The sequence below is a fragment of the Gorilla gorilla genome, chromosome 15 (assembly GCF_029281585.2).
Source record: "Gorilla gorilla gorilla isolate KB3781 chromosome 15, NHGRI_mGorGor1-v2.1_pri, whole genome shotgun sequence".
NCBI lineage: Eukaryota > Metazoa > Chordata > Mammalia > Primates > Hominidae > Gorilla > Gorilla gorilla.
The window spans coordinates 91,765,016-91,787,788 of record NC_073239.2 but is presented as its reverse complement, the minus strand read 5'-3'; the positions used below and the strand labels follow the sequence as shown (position 1 = coordinate 91,787,788).

Below are 22,773 nucleotides of genomic sequence, written 5' to 3'. Positions count from 1 at the left end.
TCATGCCTGTAATTCCAGCACTTTGGGATGCCTAGGCGGGTGGATCACTTGAGGTCAGGAGTTCGAGACCAGCGTGGCCAACATGGTGAAACCCCATCTCTACTAAAAATATAAGACTTAGCCAGGAGTGATGGTGTGCACCTGTAATCCCAGCTACTTGGGATGCTGAGGCAGAAGAATCGCTTGAACCCAGGAGGTGAAGGTTGCAGTGAGCCGATATTGCACCATTGCACTCCAGTCTGGGGGAAAGAGCGAGACTCGGTCTCAAAAAAAGAACAAAACAAAAAAAGCCAGGGGCAGGGAAAACCAGACAAATACGTGGTGGCAGACAATTTCAGCCAGAAGGCAGCTGCTGGGCAAAGCCCCTGGGGTGAGAGCTGCCTGGTGTGTCCCAGGAGTTGCAGTTGAGTGAGTGAGGTTGGTGAAAAATAATGGAGAGGGGCAAGGGGCTGTGCGAAAAAATAAGAGAAATCAGGATGGTTCCAAAATGTTTGGCCTGAGCAACAACAGGATGGGCGGATCATCAGGACGGGGTTGGGAAAGGCTTCAGGTGGAAAAGGTTTCAGGGCAGGATCAAGAGTTCAGGCATTGTTTTTTCTTTCTTTTTTATTGTAATAATTTTTTATTGAGATATAATTCACATACCATAAAATTTACCATTTTATTTTATTTTTTTGTTTGTTTGTTTGTGTTTGAGATGGAGTTTCGCTCTTGTTGCCCAGGCTGGAGTGCAATGGCACGATCTCGGCTCACTGCAGCCTCCGCCTTCTGAGTTCAAGCAATTCTCCTGCCTCAGCCTCCTGAGTAGCTGGGATTATAGGCATGCACCACCATACCCAGCTAATTTTTTTGTATTTTTAGTAGAGACGGGATTTCTCCATGTTGGTCAGGCTGGTCTCCAGCTCCCAAGACTTCAGGTGATCCACCCGTGTCAACCTCCCAAAGTGCTGGGATTACAGGCGTGAGCCACCGTGCCCGGCCAAAATTTACCTTTTTAAAATATACAATTTAGTGGTCCTTAGTATTATTCACTAGGTTGTACAACTCTTACCACTATCTAATTCTAGAACATTTGATGACCCCAAAAAGAAACCCCATACACCCTGTCCCCTCCCTGACATGAACTTTCTGTCTCTGGAAACTTCATATAAATGGAAGTATACAATATGTGTCCTTTTGTGACTGGCTTCTTTCACTTAGTATACTGTTTTCAAGGTTCATCTATGTTGTAGCATGTATCAGCACTCCACTCTTTTTTATGGCTGAATAATATTCCATTATATGGATACATCACATTTTATGCATGCATCAGGTGATGGACCTTGGGTGTTGCCACTTTTTGGCTATTATGAATAATGCTGCTATCAACATTCATGTGCAAGTTTTTATGTGAACATATGTGTTCAATTCTCTTAAGTATACACCTAGAAGTAGATTGCTGCGTTATATGGCAACTCTATGTTTAACTTTTTGAGGAACTGCCAAATTGTTTTCCAAAGCAGCTATTCCATTTTACATTCTCATCAGCAACATGCAAATTTCTCCAGATCCTTGTCAACACTTATTATTGTCTTTTTCGTTGTGGTCATCCCAGTGGGTGAGAAGTGGTGTCTCCTTGTGATTTTAATTTGTATTTCTCTAATGACTAATGATGTAGAGCATCTTCTCATGTGCTTATGGCATGCATTTGCATATCTTCTTTGGAGAAATGTCTATTCAAATTACTTGCCCATTTTTAAATGGGATGTCTTTTTATTGTTGCATTTAAGAGTCCTTTATATATTCTAGATACTAGACCCTTATCAGATATATGATTTCCAAGTATTTTCTCCCATTCTATAGGATGTGTTTTAAAAGTTTACTTTTGGGCCAGATGTCATGGCTGACGTTTGTAATCTCAACACTTTGGGAGGCTAAGGTGGGTGGATCACCTGAGCTCCGGAGTTTGAGACCAGCCTGGGCAATATGGTGAAACCCCATCTCTACTAAAAAAAAAGAAAAAGAAAAAGAAAATTAGCCGTACTGCAAACCTAGGGTGGTAGGTAAAGGAAGAAGTGAGGCCTAGAGTGTATTTTGGTTTGTTTTCTTGTTTTGCTTTTAAGAGGGGAGAAACAAGCATTATGTTTGTATCAGATGGGAATTATCTAGTGGGAGAGACGGGAGAATCGCTGGAGTGGTGTCGCTGAGTAGGTGATGGCACGGGACTGATGCCTACCTGGAAGGGTGGCCTTCGATGGGGCACAGTCACCTGTGGAAAAAGGTTGGAAGCAGAGTGTGGGCACAGCGCCGCCCGCGGGCCAAGAGCAAGCCTGTGGGAGTCTGTGCGCCACTGCTGTCAAGGGAAGGATGAAGCAACAGTGCTGGCTGAGAGTGAGGATAGGGGGACGGGTGGGAGTCAGAGGGAGAAAGTATGAAAGGGTGTCTAAGGTAGAGCAAGTGCAGCCGGGGGACAGTGTGAAGCCAGTCAGCACTGAACCTGCAGGTGAGATCTGTGTCACAGGGTTGCCTGTGATCTGTTGCCCCATCACCCAGGCTGGAGTGCAGTGACACGATCTCGGCTCGCTGCAGCCTCAACCTCCCGAGCTCACTCCATCCTCCCACCTCAGCCTCCTGAGTAACTGGGACCACAGGCACACGCCACCATGCCCGGCTAAATTTTGTAATTTTTATAGGGATTGGGTCTACCTATGTTGCCCAGGCTGGTCTTGAACTCCTAGGTTCAAATGATCCTCCCGCCTCAGCCTTCCATAATGCAGAGATTACAGGCATGAGCCACCGCACCCGGCCTATGTCTTGAATTTTAAGCTCGGTTCTGACATCAAAAGCCTTCTGTTGCTGGGTTCTTTACTCTCGGTAGCCCTCACTAGACTGTAAGCCCCACGCGGATGTAAACAGCGCTGTCTAGTTCACGGCTGTATCTCAACATCCAGCTCCTCATGCATGGGAGACTCTCAATACATAGCACTGAATCGTTGAATAAATGAATGAAGCAATGAATGAGAAAAGTCCTAGAAGTGGCACGTCTAGATTTCTGAAGCAGCCCCTTCCGCATCCCTGGATGATTCTAGACCTGCTCTCCCCGCCCACCCCACATCCCATCCCACCCTCCCCTCTCTAAGCCGCCCCCCGCCCCCCTCCCCTCACAGCCCAGCCGTGCAGACCTTGCGGCTTTAAGGCCGGCAGGAGCCGAGCCGGGCGGTGATTGGTGGTTTATTCTAAGGCTCAAGTATGAGCTCATCCGCAGCCAATGGCCGCGCTGCACCGGCTGGCCCCACACGCTGGATGCCGGAAAGCAGCGGCCCGCGGCGCGCTCTGGCGTGAAGGGCCGGTACGTGAGGGGGAGGCCTGGCCCGCGGACCCGGCTCCCAGCTCGGGCAGGTACGGTGTTTTGTCCGGTCCCTTCTCCACCCTCCCAGGCGAGGGGCCCCCTCGGCCGTCCCTCCACCCTGGGACCGTGCACCTTGCGGCTGGGGCCCCGTGGGTTGCACGCGCCGCTTTCTGTGTCCAGGCGGGGCCGGCGGCCCTGCCTGGCAGGACCCTGCCCGGCGGGGTGGCCCCTGAAGCCAGTCCTACCCGGGCACCCCCCAGAGCAAGGCCTCAGAGCCTCAAGATCCCCTGGGCTTGGCCGAGCAGGGATGGTGCGGCCTCCCTCCGCCTCCTGGCCGCATCCTGGCCGGGATTCAGCTCCCCGCCGGCTGAGGCTATGGGTCTCCCTCCCCGCCCCACCGCCCATCCTGCTCTCTCCTCTCTCTCTCCAAATGACCTGGGGTTGGAAGTTCCGGGCCCTGCCCATTCCCAGTGGGACCTGGGAGAGCAAAGGCGGGGCAGCTTTGTGGGCTTCTCTCTGAGCCCCTTCCCTTCCCGCAGCCACGGCTGTCATCCCTTTGGCCGCCTGGGTCACACATTGCTCAGGAAGAAGCTGCTGTCAGGTCCTTGGAGGCCACATGACCTTCTCAAAAGTAAAGCCAGGAGGACAGAGCGACCCTCCCTGGGGCTGGGTCACCCTGCCCTCTTCTACCCCCATCCAACGTGGCACCGAGTCTGCCACTCAGTCATTCCGTCTGCCAACAGTTCTTACAGCCCAGCTCTATGCTCTGCTCTCTGCTGGCTCCAGGAGGGGTCCTCACTCGCTGACCACACTGACCTCAGGACCAAGGGAACAAAACACAGCAGGGGCAATCCATCCGGTCCACGGAGAAGTGCTAAACCCCAAAGGGTAAATGAGATTCCCACAGGAGGAGCAGGGAGGGGACAACAGGCAGGGTGGAGGGAACAGCATGAGGAACAGCATTTGAGCCCAGCGTGTGTGGCCTCCATATGCTGAATGCGTACTGCATACCAAGCTTGCTCCACGGAGGCCCTGTGAAGGTGGCTGTGGATCACAGATATCCTCAGCTCTCTCCAGAGCTCAACACAGTACCAGATGCTCCAGAAATGTTTGCTGAACTGAATTTGATTGGAAAGGAAAACAGAGCCCCAGGTCTGCGCAGTGGCTCACGTCTGTAATCCCAGCACTGCGGGAGGCCGAGGCAGACGGATCACTTGAGGTCAGGAGTTCAAGACCAGCCTGGCCAACATGGTAAAACCCCATCTCTACTAAAAATACAAAAAATAGCCAGGTGTGGTAGGCGAGTGCCTGTAATCCCAGCTACTTGGGATGCTGAGGCAGGAGAATTGCTTGAACCCGGGAAGTGGAGGTTGCAGTGAGCCGAGATCGCACCACTGCAATCCAGCCTGGGTGACATAGTGAGACTCTGACTCAAAAAAAAAAGAAGAAAACAGAATCCTGAGTTGGTTATGATTCTATCATTACCACCACTTAGGAAGGACCTGGATCCATGAAAAGACCCTACCCACTTTAGCTCTGACCCCTTCAGTCTTTGGAGGTGAATATTAGTCTCCCTGACATTCAGTGGAGGAAACTGGGGTGCGGATAGGGGTGTTGCTCCCAGCTGGGTCCTCCCTAATGCATTTGCCCATTCCAGGTCCCAGCTGCAGGGCAGCCATGAGCCTGGTGGCCTGTGAGTGCCTGCCCAGCCCCGGCCTGGAGCCTGAGCCTTGCTCACGAGCACGGTCCCAGGCTCGCGTGTACCTGGAGCAGTTTTGCAACAGGGTGGCTCTGGGAGTGCCTGACATGACAAAAGGTGACTATCTGGTGGATGCGGCCACGCAGATCCGGCTGGCCCTGGAGCGTGATGTTAGTGAGGACTATGAGGCGGCCTTCAACCACTATCAGAATGGCGTGGACGTGCTGCTCCGTGGCATACACGGTGAGGACCGGGGCTGGGCAGGGCTGGGGTGGGTGGGGAAGGGCCAGTGCAGGGCTCTTTCTGTCACCCATCTGTCTTGTCCCCTGTCCATTTGTACTGAGTGAGCAGGGCACTATGCTGGCCTGCAGGGCCTCCATAAAAGACAATGATAGCTGGCACTTATTAAGCAGTTTCTACATGCCAGGTACTATTCTAAGGGCTTCATGTAGATTCATTCATTTGAGTGTCACAGTAATAGAAATTACTATATATGTTGTTGTATGTCGTTCCAAGCACACAGGAACCATTTTTTTACATTCTCATGTTCCAGATGAGGAAGCTGAGGCATGGGGCAGTTCAGTAGCTTGCTCAAGGCTCCACAGCTATCAAATGGCAGAACTGGGGTTTGACTTCACAGGCTGTGTACTTGGCCCACTACACCTGACTGTCCCTGGAGCTGGGCTGGGCTCCTGCCCTCTGGGAGTTTGCATTCTAGTGGGGGGAGACTGATGAGTTGATTTGGACCATTATAGTCTCAGGTAGGAAGAGGATTAGGGGGGAAGTGAAGAGAGGAAAGAGGGAAACTGAGGTCAGACTGGGCCGGCCTAGAGCATTTTCTAGATGTTAGATCTCTAATCTGAGCACTGGAGAATGGTAGGTGTGTTATCCAGCTGAAGAACTGGCTAGAGTTCCAGAAAGAACATTCAAGGCCTAGAGGCGAGAGGGGAGGTCCCTCCAGGGCAGCGTGAGGAACTTCCATGTCAGGGGAGAGGCTGGTGCTGAGGCCATTTTGAGACGCCTGTGGGCCCTGGTGGCCAGGCCTTGAGGTGGGCACTGGGCCCTTCCTGCCCTCTGGCTGAAGAGACCCTTCAAGCCTGGGCTTCCAGTCTGTCCAGCAAATTCCTTTATCCCCCGATCCTGGTCCCCACCCTAGCCTTCTTTACACTGGGCATCAGAGATGGAAGAAGCAATGCTCTCTGGAATCTTCTATCCCCTCCTCTGAAAAAATGGATGGGGAAATCCCCACCCTGTCCCTTCCCAGGGTGTGACAGCCGCCAGCAAGGCGGTGGGTGCTAATGGTGAAGTGCTGTCTGCTGAGGAGTGACCCTGGTTCCTAACCTCCTCCTGCCAGCTCCCTTCCTCCTCCTTCCTGGCTGGTCCCCCACCCCAGAGGAGGGGCTCACAAAGCAATCTGGGGGCAGAATTTGCCGAACCAGCCTTAGAAACAGGAGCTCACTCCTTGGGAGGGTAGAGGGCAGGCAATGGGAGCTGGAACTCCAGCCCTCCGAGGCCATGGCTGGGGACCCTGGTGACTCTTGTCCCCCACAGTTGACCCCAACAAGGAGCGACGTGAGGCTGTGAAGCTGAAAATTACCAAATACCTGCGGCGGGCAGAGGAGATCTTCAACTGCCACCTGCAGCGGCCGCTGAGCAGTGGAGCCAGCCCCAGCGCGGTGAGGAGACCCCCCCGCCCAAAGGCCTGAGCGGGAGGAGGGCTCTGAGGGGAGACTGCAGAAGCCCCGACACCCACAGGCCCGCCCTGGGCTGCAGGGCAGAGGCCGGCAGTGGAAGTCATTATTCGGGCTGGAGTGTGCCAGGGCGGCCCATCTTCTTTTCCTCCTGGCTTCCTCTCTCTCCCACGCCTCATGGTTCATTCATTTTCAAACAACTCACTGAGTCATCTCCAGTCGTCTGCTTCCCTCACAGAGCACTTGCCATGTGTGCACATATACATCTGCCAGCCTTGCACACTGTTCAATTTACACGCTTATGTGTGTCCACACTCAGAGCCTCCTGATTCTGTCTCTGTTGTGAACCGGCATGCGATTTGGAGCAGACCCCGACACCCTTGTGTGTACACACACATATCTGTGTGCATGTATGTGCACACACAGTCCCCACATGGCTTTCTCTAAACCAGTAAGTGTTCAGTGAGGGTGGAAAATGCACGCGCGCTTCTTACCCCACGGTTGCGCGTACTCACACAGCCCTCCTTGGCTCACTGCATCCTGTACGGCTGCCTTTCCCCAAAGTAGGTGCTTGGTCTTCAAGGCACGTTCCCTGAGACTCACACGTTCCCAGGTTACTTCCCTATCCCCACCTTGGGAGCATCTGCATCTTTTGAGATGGAGTCTCGCTTTGTCACCCAGGCTGGAGTGCAGTGGCATGATCTTGGCTCACTGCAACCTCCGCCTCCCAGGTTCAAGCGATTCTCCTGCCTCAGCCTCCCAAGTAGCTGGAGTTACAGGCAGGCACCACCATGCTCGGCTAATTTTTGTATTTTAGTAGAGATAGGGTTTCACCATGTTGGCCAGGCTGATCTCAAACTCCTGACCTCAAGTGATCTGCCCGCCTCGGCCTCCCAAAGTGTTGGGATTACAGGCGTGAGCCACTGCACCTGGCCTAGATGGGGCTTTTGAGAGGGGGCTTCTGAAGCCCAGAGAACTTCATGGGCCTTGGATGGGCTCAGCAGAGAGGTCGGCCTGACCACCCTGGACCAGTATGGGTGCCTGTCAGTAAAGGCCAGCTTTTCCACCCAGCCTGCCACTGTGGGGTGGGGCCTGCCTATACCCCTGCCCTCCCAACTGTTCTCCTTGCATCCAGAAGCCCCTGCCTGATGCCTGGTGAGAAGGCCATGGCCAAGGAGGGCTCGGCCCTGAGGCTGTGTGTGGCCTGTCTCCCTCCTCTGCAGGGTTTCAGCAGCCTGAGGCTCCGGCCCATTCGCACGCTGAGCTCTGCCGTGGAGCAGCTGAGGGGCTGCAGGGTGGTCGGGGTCATCGAGAAGGTGAGTGAGTGGACACTCGCCTTGCAGGAGGGAGACAGTGTATGCAATTTGGGGTGGTGGTGGGGAGAGAGACATGATATGCTGAAAGCAGGTCTGTAGCAGTGGCCCCCACTCCTCCAGAGGAGGTGGGCAGGGGTCAGTGGGGAGTGCGAGTGCAGTTGTGTCCAGCAGTTCCCACCTCTCCCCCATCCCTAACACGCATGACTTTGGTCCTGGGTCCTGGGGAGGAAAATGCAGGGAATGGGAAGAGGCTGATTGGCCAGCCACAGTGGCTCACACCTGGAATCCCAGCACTTTGGGCCAAGCACCAGGCCAAGGCAAGAGGACTGCTTGAGCCCAGGAGTTAGAGGCCAACCAGGGCAACATAGCAAGACCCCATCTCAAATAAAATAAAATATAAAATAAAATAAAATATAAAAAGAAGAGGCAGACAGGCCCTTTCCACAGCCTTGCAGCTCAGATCCAGAAAACCTGCTCCTTGGGAGAGTTGGGACAGAAACTGCAGGAGGAGCGAGGAGCTATGCCCAGGGCACCCTGCCAGCCCTCGAGGCCCTGCTCACTCCCACTTCCCGCTTCCCACAGCACCCCCACCACACTCACCCTGAACCCCAGGGCTGCAGCCAAGACGCTCTACCGAGCACAGCTGGGGACTTCCTGCGGCTGGGACGTGCTCAACTCCAGAAACCTGTCCATAGAGGGCCCGCAGTGGCCCGTCCTTGCCCAGGGCCTTGGCAAGTCTACCCTTTTTTTCCTCTCCTGACCTAACTGTAACTTTACCCTGTCCCAATGCCATCTCGCATGCTTTGCCTTATTCAGGGCAGACAAGAAGATAGGAGGCGACGTCCCAACCCTTACTCGGGGCACTCATTGTTAGAGTGCTTCTGATTAGAAGGACAGACAATGAGGTCAATTCAGAGTCCAGCCAGTATGAGGTTCCCCTCTTCCCCTGAACCCTGGAATAGTCACCCAAGAAGTTCTTTACCAAGCTGGCTAAATGGAGAGCTTCCTAAAAATACAGATGCCCAAGAATCTGTTATTTAACATACTCGCTGGGTGATTTTGGTAGATCTGGGGGCCCACAGAGAAAAGGAGACAGTCCTGTACTTCCCACAGGCAGGAGGATGACATGCTGCCTGCGGGAAGGCCCCGCGCTGGGCACCACCCCGGGTGGCCACGGGCAAGCCCCCTGCTGTCTGAGCTGTGGTTTCTTCCTCTGGAAAGTGAGATGAGAATTCTCCCCCAATGGGGTGATCTGGGAGGTAAAACAAAACAATTTTGGGGAAAGACCTGGCACATGCTGTGACACTGAGTACATGCTTGATGGCTCTAAATACAAGTGACAGGAGTGAGCTGGGAGGCACGCAGGCTTCTGCTCCCGGGCCTTACTCCAGCTGCTTCTCCTGGGTCCCTGGGGCAGGTCCCAGACTGTCAGCGCAGGCCCTGCCAGCTTCCATCTGCCACGGTCCCCTCCCCACTGCTTGAGTGTCAGTGACCACGACCCAACCTTGGCTGAGCACAGCCGTTCCCAGGGACTGGCCGGGAGGTGACTGACACCGTGCCTCCCGGTAGGATCCCGCTGAACCATAGGTGTTGTGGTGAGAGGGGTTCTGAGCTGAGTATGATAGGAAAACAGCGAGTTGAAGTTATATGGCTTTGTTTCTTAATGATCGGAGTTCTTAGAGTGTTTAGGTGCAGATGTACACTGTGACACAGAATTCCCCAAACTTGTTTAGCCTCAGGAAAGTGGTTTAGGAATCCAGTGTTTCGAGGCCCCTGCAGATGGAAAGCACAAATTAAAGCCAAGCCCAACCATTTTTTTTTTTTCTTGACACAGGGTCTCGCTCTGTAGCTCAGGCTGGAGTGCAGTGGCGTGATCTCAGCTCACTGCAGCCTCGACCTACCAGGCTCAAGCAATCCTCGCACCTCAGCCTCCTGAGTAGCTGGGACCACAGTCTCAAGCCCTGCTATTGTCTTCTATTTTTTGTAGAGAGATCTCGCTGTGTTGCCCAGGCTGGTCTCAAACTCCTTGCCTCAGGTGATCCTCCACCTCCGTTTAGGCCTCCCAAAACACTTGGGATTACAGGCGTGAGCCACTGGCCCGCCGCATTCTATTTCAGGACTACACTTCTTTTTTTTCTTTTTTATCCTGTCTTGGGTACTCAACTTAAGGACTTCACCTCCCTCCTGAGATCCTACTTCCTTTCCCTGTGTCATGCCCAAGCCAGGAGCATCACTTTCCCCAAATTAGGAAAGGTGTTACTGCCCCTGGGCCTGGGTCCCTGCAGCCAGACTTGGATATACTGTCACCCTTGTTCCATTCCACAGCTCTGCCCAGACAGATCTGGGCAAGTGGGCAGTGCCAGCCAGCAGCAACCCTCAGGCCCAGGGAGGAAGCAAAGGGCTTGCTCGGGATGATGCTTGAGTGACCCCTAACGTGTCCGGCTGTTAGGATAACTAAGGGCTGAAGAGATGGTGGCAGGGAGCAGTGAGGTGGGTGGGTCGGGACTTGGTAAGCAGCCAGAATACCCAAGGGCCTGGCCTCAGAGCCTGGGGGCCAGGGAGACATCACCGGGTATTTGCTGAGCCTCGTGCAGGAGCCAGGCTCTGAGACAGGGTGGAGGAAGAAAAAGAAGGTCATCCAAGTCACTTCTTCTTTTATTTGGCTTAAACACAGGGGTGTTTTTTTTGTTGTTTGTTTTTTGGGTTTTTTTAGTTGTTACCAACATTTGAAAATGTGCAGATTCTTATAAAAGTCCAGATTTCCTGCTTCTCTTGAAAAAATCAGATCTGGAAATGCTGGGCTCCCATTCCCCCGTGGCAGCAGGGAGTGGAGGAGGAGATGCCTGCCTTAGACGGGGCACCAGCCCTCCCTTCTGCGCCTCCACCCTGCCTATTTGCTCACATCCCTGGCCCCTGTGGGCCTTTGAGTTTAAGAACTTGTTTGAAACCTTTAGGCTTGTTTGTTCCATGGGAGAGTCCTCCTGGGATTTTGATACTTTGTGCATCTTTAAAGAAAAGATTTACCGTGTTTCACCAAAGCTTTAATTGTTCCTCTGTCCCAAGAATTCAGTGGGTCTCTTTATTTAAAACAATTGCTCTTTTTTAAAAGGTGAGAGAAAGCACTCAGAACTGCCTTCCATCTTCCCAAATGGAAGGCTCACCCGACAGTTGTATGGAACCTTCTCATTTACAGAGCTGTGGCATTAAATCCTCACAGTCACCATGGGGGAACGAAGCCTTATAGGGTGCTGTTCAACCCAGTAGTCACTAGGCACATAAGCCTCTGTGCATTCATATTCATTAAAATGAAGTCATCTGTGTCTCAGTTGCACCAGTCACATTTCAAGTGCTCAATGGCCCCATGTGGCTACTGGCTTCCATATTGGACAGTGCAGACATATAATCCTGCCATCATGATAAGAAGTTCAATTGGACAGTGCTGCATTTTAATACTTGTCCTACAGAGAATTAAACTGAGGTTCAAAGAAGTCAGCGGGGCTGGGCACAGTGGCTCACACCCATAATCCCAACACTTTGGGGAGCCAAGGTGGGTTGATCACCTGAGGTCAGGAGTTCAAGACCAGCCTGACCAACATGGTGAAACCCCGTCTCTACTAAAATACAAAATTAGCTGGGTGTGGTGGCGCATGCCTGGAATCCCAACTACTTGGGAGGCTGAGGCAGGAGAATCGCTTGAACTTGGGAGGCGGAGATTGCAGTGAGCTGAGATCACGCCATTGCACTCCAGCCTGGGCAACAGCAGTGAAACTCCGTCTCAAAAAAAATAAATAATAAACAAAGAAGTCAAGGCACTAGACAGTCCTCCATCCTCCAAACCACTGAGTAAAAGGAGTTTCTTGTTTGGTTGGATGAATAGGAAAATGCCTGCTGCTTTGCTGCCCTTTTGAAATATAATGAAAGAAAATGGAGAAGAAAAAGAAAATCCCCTGAATCCTGCCGAACTCCAAGATAATCACTGTTAATGTTTTAGTCTATTTCTGAATACTGAGGTTGGTTTTAATATGTTTTTAACAGAAATCTTTCAGTGTATGGATCAAGGTTTATTTCTGGCCTCCTCAGCCTTCCCTCCTTCGCTAGTTTTTTTGGACTCTGTCAGTTACAGGCCCTTGCCCAGGACAAGGTGGTGGGGAATCCCACTTGGCAAGGGACAGTGGGGAATTATCTGGGGTGTCAGGATTTGTGGGAAACTCTGTTCTCCTAAATGACTCCAGAGTTTTCTTCCTTGCTTTTTCTAACATTGCACAAGTTTGGTCAGGGAGCCAAGCACAGGCTGGACTCGGTCTCTGGCTGTTGGAGGAGAGACCTCTGGTGGTTGGAGAGGACACCTTGCTCCTGCTGAGAAAAGGGTCCTGGGCGCTCTCATCTAGTCCACTGCCTTCCTTTCACTGATGATGGAGAAACAGGCTCAGGAGGGAAGGCCATTGCCAAGGTCACCTGGTTGTGCCCCCAGTTCCAGTAAAGTCTGCAGGGCTCCGGGATCATCCTGTCTGGGTTCAGGTCCTGACTTGACCACTTTTTAGCAGTGGGACAGTAGGCAACATAACCTCTCTGAGGCTCAGGCCTGAATTTTGGCAGGATTGTGGGGGTAAAATTAAACAACCTATGTAAAGTGCTTAGCACAGAGTAATCACTTTACAGCCAGGGTGGGCTTCCCCTCGGATGACACTGGTAATAATCACGACAGGTTATCAAGGGTGTGTTCTGCGGCAGGTGCAGGCTGCTGCTCTGCCTGAATTGCCTGCTTTGACAGAATCCTCTTCAGGACCCCCTGAAGGAAGTGCTGCTATGACCCCGTTTTGTACTTAAAAAGAGCAAGGTTCAGAGAGGCCATGTGACTTGGCAGATGTGATCACTGACATTCTCACAGCCTTTCCACTCACCAAGGGCTTTCTTGGTTTTTTGTTTTTTGTTGTTTTGTTTTGTTTTTGAGATGGAGTCTGTCTCTGTTGCCCAGACTAGAGTGCAGTGGCTTGATCTAGGCTCACTGCAACTCTGCCTCCTGAGTTCAAGTGATTCTCCTACTTCAGCTTCCCAGGTAGCTGGGATTACAGGCGGGCACCACTATGCCCAGCTAATTTTTGTATTTTTAGTAGAGACGAGGTTTCACCATGTTGGCCAGGCTGGTCTTGAACTCCTGACCTCAGGTGATCCACCCGCCTTGGCCTCCCAAATTACAGGGATTACAGGCATAAGCCACCACACCTGGCCCTCACCAAGGGCTTTCTGTATGGCTCCAACAATCCAGAGATGTAGGGAAGGTAGGCATTTGGAATTCCTGGTTGGTAGATGAGAAAATCAATTCAATTTGCCCAAGATCGAAGCCCAGTGCCCCTTCCCCTACCCTGATCCCAAGCTGTGGCCTTCCTCACTCCCCAGCAGCCTGGCCTCAGGGCCCAGTTCCCACCCCGACCATGGCTGGCCACAGCCTCCCTGGGTAATGTCCGCAGGGCAGGCCAACAGCCAAGGAGTCACAACCCCAGGGTGCTGGCCTTGCCTCCACACGCCCTCACCTGGGCTGAATCCTCTGCCTTCCCGCCCTCGACGTACCCATGTGCCCGCTCCTATGCTGGGGCCCGCCCCTGCCCACCATGCAGATGAGTCAGGGGCCCAACTCCAAACATGGCCCTGACCTTGCGATTGACAGCGTCTGCCTCTAATGGAAACCAACACAAGAAGGAGAGGCTGCTCTCCAAAGACGGCCTCTCGAGCGGACTTTACTTATTTACTTTTAATTTTTATTTGCAGTCAGGAGTACATGTGCAGGTTTTTCACATAGACAAACTTGTGTCATGGGGGTTTGTGTAAATGAAGGGGGTGGAGTGGAGTGGGAAAAAGGCCTGAACGCAGCGTGCCAAGCCCACACAACATGGCTGCGCTGGGGAGACCTGGAGTCACCTCAGAGCTGCGGCTTCCTCAATTGTAAAACGAGATCAGAGGAAGTGACTGGCTCTGAGGTCCCTTCCAGCCATGACACCTCAGACCCTGCAGGATGTTGGGGCTCTAGCCAAGGCCGTGGGTGAGGGGTGGATCTCTGGAGGTCCAGGTGGAACAGGGCTTCTCAGCTGATCTCTGGGGTCCAGGTGGAACAGGGCTTCTCAGTTGATCTCTGGGGTCCAGGTGGAACAGGGCTTCTCAGCTGATCTCTGGGGTCCAGGTAGAACAGGGCTTCTCAGCCCTCCCGTCAGGCGGCGTGAGGCCTGGCCCAGCGTGGGCAGGGAGAGGGCAGGGCATTCTGCTCGCATGCCCACCACACACACAGTGAGCCAAGGCCCGGGCTGCTCACAGTGCATGTGTCCAGCACCTACTACATCCCTGCACTGTGCAGGGCTCCGGGAATACTGAGCTCACAGTCCAGTGGGAGACAGATTAGACAGTGTGAAGAGGCTCTCCTAAGGGTGAACTAAGAGAGCATTGGAGACAGATTAGGGACCCCAGCCCCTGTAATCTTGGGAAGGCTTCCTGGAGGAGGCAGCATCTGAGACCACAGGTCTAGCAGGGGTGGGTGAGCAGGATAGGATCGATGTCTGCTTCAGGAGTGCCACCAAAGCCCGCCCTCCCTGCCCTGCCACTGGAGTGAATCAGCCTCAGTGGAGGAACCTGGGAGGGGGTCAGGCTGGGGTCACGGAGCCCCAGGGGCTAGTACCTGCCTTAACCAGTGCCTCTTGGACTTTGGCAGGTGCAGCTGGTCCAGGACCCGGCAACCGGAGGGACCTTTGTGGTGAAGGCAGGTGCCACCCTGCCCCTGCCACTCTGCATTCCCCTTGGATCTTTCTCAGGGCTCTTGGAAACTCCTACCCAGAACCTGCATTTGAAGCCTGCACTCCCTCCCACAAAAGCTGCTTGTTCTGCCTGAACATGCCCCACTTTCCAGATGGACACACATGCATGCGCACACAAACATACACATACACACAAACACACATGCACACACACTGCCCCCTCTTTGGCTAGAGGGTGGAGGACCCAGATTCTACAGGGGCAATGGGGGTAAGGACAGGTCAGGAACTGAGGGAGGCAGTTGCTCCACCCTCATTCGGGTGCCCCTGAAACCAGGGCTAGGAGGTCCCCTAACAGCAGCAGTCTCTGGCCTGTCCCCGGCTGATCTGCCTGCCCTGCTCCTCCCAGAGCCTACCCAGGTGCCACATGGTGAGCAGGGAGCGGCTGACCATCATCCCACATGGAGTGCCCTACATGACGAAGCTGCTCAGGTACTTTGTGAGCGAGGACTCCATCTTCCTGCACCTGGAGCATGTGCAAGGTGAGCAGGCCTGGGGCCCCCTGTCAGCTCCCCAGGCCTTTGGGGTATGTTGTCAACCCTTAAAATGCGGAGCCCTGGCAGGGCATGGTGGCTCACGCCTGTAATCCCAGCACTTTGGGAGGCCGAGGCAGGCGGATCAACTGAGGTCAGGAGTTCAAGACCAGCCTGGCCAACATGGTGAAACCCTGTCTCTACTAAAAATACAAAAACTAGCCAGGTGTGCTTGCACGTGCCTGTAATCCCAGCTACTTGGGAGGTGGAGGCAGGAGAATGGCTTGAACCCGGGAGGTGGAGGTTGCAGTGAGCCAAGATCACGCCACTGCACTCTAGCCTGGGCAGCAGAGCAAGACTCTGCCTCAAAAAAAAAAAAAAAAAAAAAAGCTGAGCCCTGGGGAGGGGCGGAGCTTGCACCAGATGTACAGCACAGACCAGGGGACCCGGCCTTTCTGGAGGCCAGTCAGGCTGTTGTAGGCCCCTGTGTGATACCAAGGGGGCAGGGGACATCCTGGGGTGGATGTCCACATCGTGGGTGGGCGTGAGAATCACAGCTGTCTCCTCTGTCGCTGTTTACTCCAGCGTTGGCTCTTTTCATTTTTCCGGGCTGTGCCGATCCCTTGGGAGTGGCCAGACAGGGTGGTGGTGACTGAAGTTATGAGGACAGGAACTGGGCCACGTAGCAGATACTGATGATTGTATTGATGACTTTTTAAAGTGAGGTGCACATCTGGGGTCATGACACATAGTCATCATAAGTGTGTGCCTGACTTTTCTTTAAATTTCTTTATATCGGTCTCCCTAAAAACAGTGTTCACACTAGTGAACCCACCACCCAAACCACGGACACTGATAGTGCTGGACGTCTATCGGTGGTGTGCCAGTTTGTAAGGCTGGGCCCACTTTAGGTGGGTCAAGAGGAGGGCAGAGGGCATTCTAAGCTGAGGGGTGGGAGGGAGCAGAGGTGAGGGGCTGAACTAGGCCAGGACACCCAGAGGCGGAAAGTCTGTGCCCAAGACAGAAGGGAGGCAGGAGTGGGAGCCGGCCCTGGCATCCATACTCTTTTTCTCCCTGTCCCCACGCTCACCGCTCCCTCTGCATGGCCCAGGAGGCACTCTCTGGTCCCACCTGCTCTCCCAGGCACACCCCCGACATTCTGGGCTCAGCTCTGGCTCTACCCAGGAGAGGATGAAGGCCCAGCTCAACCCCCACCTCAACCTCCTGACCCCAGCGAGGCTTCCCTCAGGCCATACCCCTGGCCAGGACAGAATCGCCCTGGAGCCTCCTAGGACTTCTCCGAACCTTCTCCTAGCTGGGGAGGCCCCATCCACCAGACCCCAGAGGGAGGCTGAAGGTGAACCCACAGCCAGGACCAGCACCTCTGGCTCCTCGGACCTTCCAAAGGCCTCAGGTGGCCACCTGCACCTTCAAGCTAGGAGGGCTGGCCAGAACTCAGACGCTGGGCCCCCTCAGGGGCTCACTTGGGTTCCTGAGGGGGCTGGCCCGCTGCTAGGGGGCTGTGGCCGAGGCATGGATCAGAGCTGCCTGTCAGCAGATGGGGCCGGCCGGGGCTGTGGCAGGGCCACCTGGAGTGTGAGAGAGGAGCAGGTGAAGCAGTGGGCAGCAGAGACGCTGGTAGCGCTGGAGGCGCTGCATGAGCAGGGGGTGCTGTGCCGGGACCTCCACCCCGGGAACCTGCTCCTGGACCAGGCAGGTAGGTGCCCTCACCCCTCAGTGGGGTAGCCCCCAAAGCGTCCAGGCAGAGGACGAGAGATCCCCAAAGTCGAGGGGACCTCCAAGGTTGTCTGCTCCTCCCTGGCCCCAGCCAGCCTTTCAGGGGGCCTAGGCTGGAGTCTGTTGGCCGAGGCTCCTGGGAGTACCCTGTGGGCTCAGAGTGCTGTGCCTCTGTGGAGGGTGCTGTGCCCCTGCCCAGGTTCTGCCCAGCCAGGCCATTGGCTCCCACCGCATGACCGTTGGGGGAAGCCCTGCAACCCCCTCCCCTGTATCAGCTGTCCTCAATCTTTGTCCCCTCCTTTTTCCTCCCACACACTGGAGGTCACATCCGGCTCACATATTTTGGCGAGTGGTCAGAGGTGGAGCCCCAGTGCTGCGGGGAGGCCGTGGACAATCTCTACAGCGCCCCAGGCAAGAAGGGGGAGGCCAGGGCGGGCCTTAGCACCTGGGTGCCTTTGTGTGGGTTGCGCCCAGAGTCTGAGAATGACAGAGGGGGTGGGTGGTGTCTGGGTAGGCTGAGGAGAATGGAAGAGGCCCTCTTAGGTGAGGCTGGGACACCTGTGTTTTTGTTCCCACAGAGGTGGGTGGGATTTCCGAGCTGACGGAAGCCTGTGACTGGTGGAGCTTTGGGTCTCTACTGTATGAACTGCTGACGGGAATGGTGAGTGGCTGGGCTGGGTGTAGTGCCCTGGTGGGTGCCACTGAGTGTGGGATGGGCCAGGCTTAGTCCATCCAGCCAGTCTGGGCAGAGACTGCCTGGCTGTCCTACCAGCACAACTGCCCCCGAAGCTAGGGACACACTTAGCACTCCCAACACATTAGTTGGCTATAGCTAAGGAAACTGTCAACTTCTATGAATGCGAGTAGAGTGGGATGGTCAGGGAAGGTTTCTGCCAGAGAGCCTGGGCCCAGGTGGTGTCAGATTTGGAGGAAGTGCGGAATGTGACACAGCCCTTCTTCCCTGGAAGGCTGTTCAATCATCCTGAGCCTGCTGTTCACTCCTCCCACCCATGACCTCGTTGGCTGTCACCCCCAGACCTTAGCTGGAGGATGGGAGAGAGGGGCTCTTTCACCCAGGCAAGCAGCTGCCCTGTCCAGCCTGGGTCAGCCAGGAGCTCAAAAGATCTCCCTGCAAACACTCCGGGAACCTGTGTTTGCAGGTTGCAATCAGAGCAGGCACTCTTGGGAACAGTTGATGGTTCTGCCTTCTGTCCTCCCCTCATGAGCTGAGCACTGCAACTGAGGCCATTATGTAGGCACCAAGGGGGAGGCCAAACTGCATTTGAGCAGGAAATAGCCGAAATGGATGCAGCGTGAACTGAAGTCCAGAGCTGACCAGTCCATCCAGGCTCCCTCCTGCTTTCGTCCCATGGCACGGGGCCCCGAGAGTCCTGGCTGCAATTTCCCCAAGAGTGGCTCTCTCTTTTCCTGTCTCCTCCCACCTCTCCAGCCCAGAGCTCTTGGCCTTCCTCCTGGGGGTTCCTGGAAGCTCATACTTCCCTCCAGACAGACCCTCTGCTCCTCAAAGCTGTGCCTTTCTGGGGTGTGGAGAGGTCCTATTTTCTTTTATTGCCACGCCGCTGCCTTGGCCCCGATGGTAGCATGCCATGGCCTGCTGCCAAATGAATAGCCCATGTGGATTTTTAAAATAAGGAGACAAGTTCCATCACTATTCCCAAGAGTGCCTGCCCTGATTGCAACCCAAGATAGTTGCTTCTAGCAAGCTTGGAGCCAAGAGACCTAGGTTCAAACCCTGAACTCAGCACAAGTCCCTTTACCTCTCTGGGCCTGTTTCTTGCCTTTCGTGGATAATATAAAGGCACTGCTTAGCCATCAGGCACTGTGTCTGGCTGTAGCAACTATCATTTTTGTCATCCTCCTCATGGGATGTGACATGGGGAAAAAAAATCCTGGCTGCCACTGGAGTGTAGACAGTCCTGGGGTTGCCTCCTCAGAGGCCCTTCCCTGTGTCCTCCCAGGCACTGTCCCAGAGCCACCCTTCAGGAATCCAGGCCCACACCCAGCTCCAGCTACCCGAGTGGCTCAGTCACCCAGCGGCCTCTCTGCTGACTGAGGTGAGGTGTAGCCCGGCCAGAGGAAGCAGCTGCCTAGCCTGAGGAAGGTGCTGGGAGGGGTGCAGAACTGTGTCTGAACCACGTGTGCTTCGTGCTCAGTGTCTGATGTGGGTGCAGAGGGCAGTAGGGTCAACACATTTCTATATGTTGGTGGCCAACCACCACCAATGTCCCCAGGGTAAAATGGGGGTTCTATGGGCCAGGCTGCCAGGGAGCAGGCCCCCTAGAGGCCATAGTGGTTGGAGTTCCTGGAGGTCACCCCATGCCTCCGCAGCTGGAGTGGCCCAGCTGACTGGGCCTCTCTCTGCAGCTGCTGCAGTTCGAGCCTACCCGGCGCCTGGGCATGGGAGAAGGTGGTGTCAGCAAACTCAAGTCCCATCCCTTTTTCAGTACCATCCAGTGGAGCAAACTGGTGGGGTAAGAGGGCAGAGCAGGTGACGGAAGCAGCTGGCCTGGTCTGGATCGCCTCTCCTCCTTGCCTGACACCCAACCCAGGGCTGGCCCTCCTCTATCAATCAGCAGGCTTTGGGCGAGGAATGGAGGGCACTGTCTGTCCTGCTGGGCTCCCACTGGGGCCTCAGAATTATGGCCACCACCCAGGAAGGGCCAGCTCCTGGAAAAGCTGGAGGTGGGGGCAGTCAAGGCTTGCCCTGCTAAGCAGCTTGAACCTTCCACCCATCAGTCAACAGACCCGTTGAGCATGTGGACTCACCATGTTAAAGGTTGCCTTCTGTGGCACTGGCGCTGAGCTGTTGACCACCTGCTGCACCCTACTGTGAGGTTCTGTGACTCACTCACTGCCATGTTGTGCCCCACTCAGGACATCTCTGGAGACTCATCTCAGGACACTGATCCACTGGCTCAGTGGACCCAAACCAGACTGTCCTGGCTAGTCCTCTTAGTCACACAGCGAGTAGGCCTCTTCCACCAGAAGTTGTTCCTGCAGCTGGGGAGGCCCAGAAGCAGGGATGCCATCTGTTGTGCAGGGAGGGATGAGGTAGGGGACAGGATGACCCCCCCTCCCCCGATTCCTGACCATACCCCCTATCTTGTGATTTCAGACTTGGGAGAGCAAAAGGGAGGGGAAGAAAATAAGAGGAATGGGGGGAGGAAGGAATGCACGGCTCTGCCCCTTAGAGCAAGTCTGAAACCAGAATCAAGAGTCCTCCTCCCCAGTGGGCCTATCTGTGTGGGGGAAGGGGGGCAGCCTGCTCCAGGGGTGCAAGAGGACAGCAATTCAGCCTCCAGGCCAAAGCAGTTGAGACAAGGTGTGTCCATCAGGACTCCCTCTCAGGCCTTGGCTGTTTACCATGTCACTGCCTACTGTGACTTCATGCCCTTTTGGGATAAGAAACCACAAAACGCATGGAACAACTATCCATGGCTCTTAGCCAGCAATGTCTTGCCTCTGGTCTCTGAAAAGCTGGGGTGAGTGGTTACCCCAAAGACAATTGCCTCCAGTTTGGGGGCTCCTCTCAGGGTTCATTCACCCTGTCACCGGGGTGTGGGACCGACCTGGGAAATTTCCACTAGAGTTTTGCCCTCAGCTCCTCCCTGCCAGCATCCCAGTCACCACCAGGTGGCGCTTCTGACACGGTCCACGTGCCTGGCTCTGAAGGCCCAACTGTCAGGCCAGACCCCTGTCACTCATGGTGGGGAGACTTGACTTCCTTGGGCTCTTCAGGAGACTGAGACAGAGAAGACAAGTGAAAGCGCAGCCTGTACATGACTCTCTGTGGTCCACGTCCTGCCTCTCCCTGGGGTTTACGCGGCCCCAATAAAGCCTGCTCTGGCCTACGGTGTTCTCGCTTCTTCCATGCAATGACCACGGCTCATTGGGGCAGGTTGGAAGGCTCCCCTGTAGAAGCTCCAGAATGAAGTCAAGAGCGAACTTGGGGGCTGCCAGGAAGTAGGACGCAGGGCTGGTGGTGAGCAGTATGCCATGTGGGCCTCAGGGGAAGGGGTGGGGTCGGGGAGGACCAGGTTCTGTGGGGAAGAGGATGAAGAAGCCTTGGAAGAGGCTCATGGTGCCTGGGGGAATACCAGTTTCATCCTGACAGTGACCCCCTGCAACAGACGGTAGCTCCTGAGAAAACTGAAGCTCAAAAAGGTTAAGGACACAACCTAGCCAGAGTTGCAAGTTAGTGTTCCTTCTGCTACTCTCCCTAAGTCAGGCTGGACCACTTCCAACCACCACTTCATGAAGCACAAGTCACTTCTGGAACTTCTGTGCTTCATCCACCCAAAGCTACACATCTGACACTTTGTTGGGCCCTGAGTTTAGAATACTGTGGGTCCCAGCTCTTACAGTCGACCTCCTTTCGATAAAATGGGGCAAATAATGCCTATTTTGCAGGTTTACCAGATAAATTAAAGCTTCTAACACCAAATCCTGTTCTTCCTTTCATTCAACCTAATTTGTTTTTCTATCTACTAGAGCTCTAGTTCTACTCTCTGGGACCCACTGCCCTCCTGTGACAGACCTTCACAGAGGGATGGCCTCACTGCAAGAGCTCAGCAGACAGGGACTCTAGAAAAGACAAGGCTGTGTTTAAGCCTGGAATCCATCACACCTGCCACCTGCAGTCTAGGTTAGCTACCCGCCCTGTACACTCACGCTCACTGACCACTGCTCCTAGGTCATCAACCCTCACCTGTTCATGTGTATTGACCTTGAGCATCTTGGTCCACAAGGCTATCAAATCCAAATGAAATGAGATGCCCCCACTCCTCCCAAATCCATCACTGAAACAATGTAAGCCCTCACAAAAAATGCAAGTCTACTGGTGTTTTGAAAGGGCTTCACAAAGATGGTGACCCCAAATTCTCTATTCTAGAGTATGGCTTGACAGGCTCAAGGAAGCTGGGGCACTAAGAGACTATGATGCTTTATGGAAACAAAACAAAACAAAAAACATCCTAAGACCCCCAACCATCTGTATGGACCCCTCGTCTCAGTCAAGGGTATTCCAAAGTTAACCTGAAACGCTAGTTCGGGCCATGGTGGGAAGAGGGAGCCAGCCATTCCTCATTATACTCCCCTCCCTTTTGGAATTACTGTTAAAACAGGCTCCTTAAGTCTGATGAGAAGCATTTACAGTCTATTTTCTCTGAAGCCTGCTGGCTGGAGGCTTCATCTGCAAAAAACCTTGGTCTCCACAACCCCTTATTGTAACCCAGACATTCCTTTCTATTGATTCCAGGTCTTTAGATAATAACTCTTTCAACCAATTGCCAATCAGAAAATCTTTGATTCTGCCTATGACAACATCCCCAGGTCTTGAGCTGTCCTGCCTCTCGAGACCAAACCACTGTACATCTTACATGTACTGACTGGTATCTTATGTCTCCCTAAAATGTATTAAATGTATAAAACTAAGTTGTAGCCAGACGACCCTGGACACATGTTCTCAGGATCTCCTAAAAGTTGTATCACAGGCCATCAGTCACTCACACTTGGCTCAGAATAAATCTCTTCAAATATTTTTACAGAGGTTGACTCTTTTTGACAACACTTTCCCGGCTGGCAGTCAGGGTTCTACCTTCTGTCAAATTATGACAGTGTTAAGTTCCACAAAAGGGATTTCTGATTTCACAAGATAAGCAACAGGACCTTGAGTGGCTTTCAATAATTTAAGTGCAACAGTGCTGGGGACT

At 53.9% G+C, this 22,773-nt stretch overlaps 1 protein-coding gene across 24 annotated transcripts; it reads left to right on the top strand.

Moving 5' to 3' along the window:
- The first annotated feature begins 3,240 nt into the window (after window positions 1-3,240).
- RPS6KL1 (ribosomal protein S6 kinase like 1) lies at window positions 3,241-22,605 on the top strand. Of its 24 annotated transcripts, XM_055360951.2 has the most exons (13): window positions 3,252-3,378; window positions 4,072-4,579; window positions 4,986-5,270; window positions 6,579-6,703; window positions 7,942-8,034; window positions 10,022-10,069; window positions 14,732-14,779; window positions 15,181-15,313; window positions 16,416-17,021; window positions 17,363-17,452; window positions 17,620-17,702; window positions 19,021-19,116; window positions 19,427-20,913. In XM_055360951.2, exons 3-13 carry the CDS (start codon window positions 5,006-5,008, stop codon window positions 19,535-19,537), a joined length of 1,698 nt encoding a protein of 565 aa, XP_055216926.1. In that variant the 5' UTR covers window positions 3,252-3,378; window positions 4,072-4,579; window positions 4,986-5,005; the 3' UTR covers window positions 19,538-20,913. The 24 variants fall into 24 exon arrangements, with proteins under 24 accessions (XP_055216935.1, XP_055216926.1, XP_030857420.1 ...); XM_031001560.3 differs by lacking the exon at window positions 10,022-10,069 and having other exon boundaries at window positions 19,427-22,605; XM_063698011.1 differs by lacking the exon at window positions 19,427-20,913 and having other exon boundaries at window positions 3,263-3,378; window positions 19,021-19,419.
- The last annotated feature ends 168 nt before the right edge of the window (window positions 22,606-22,773 follow it).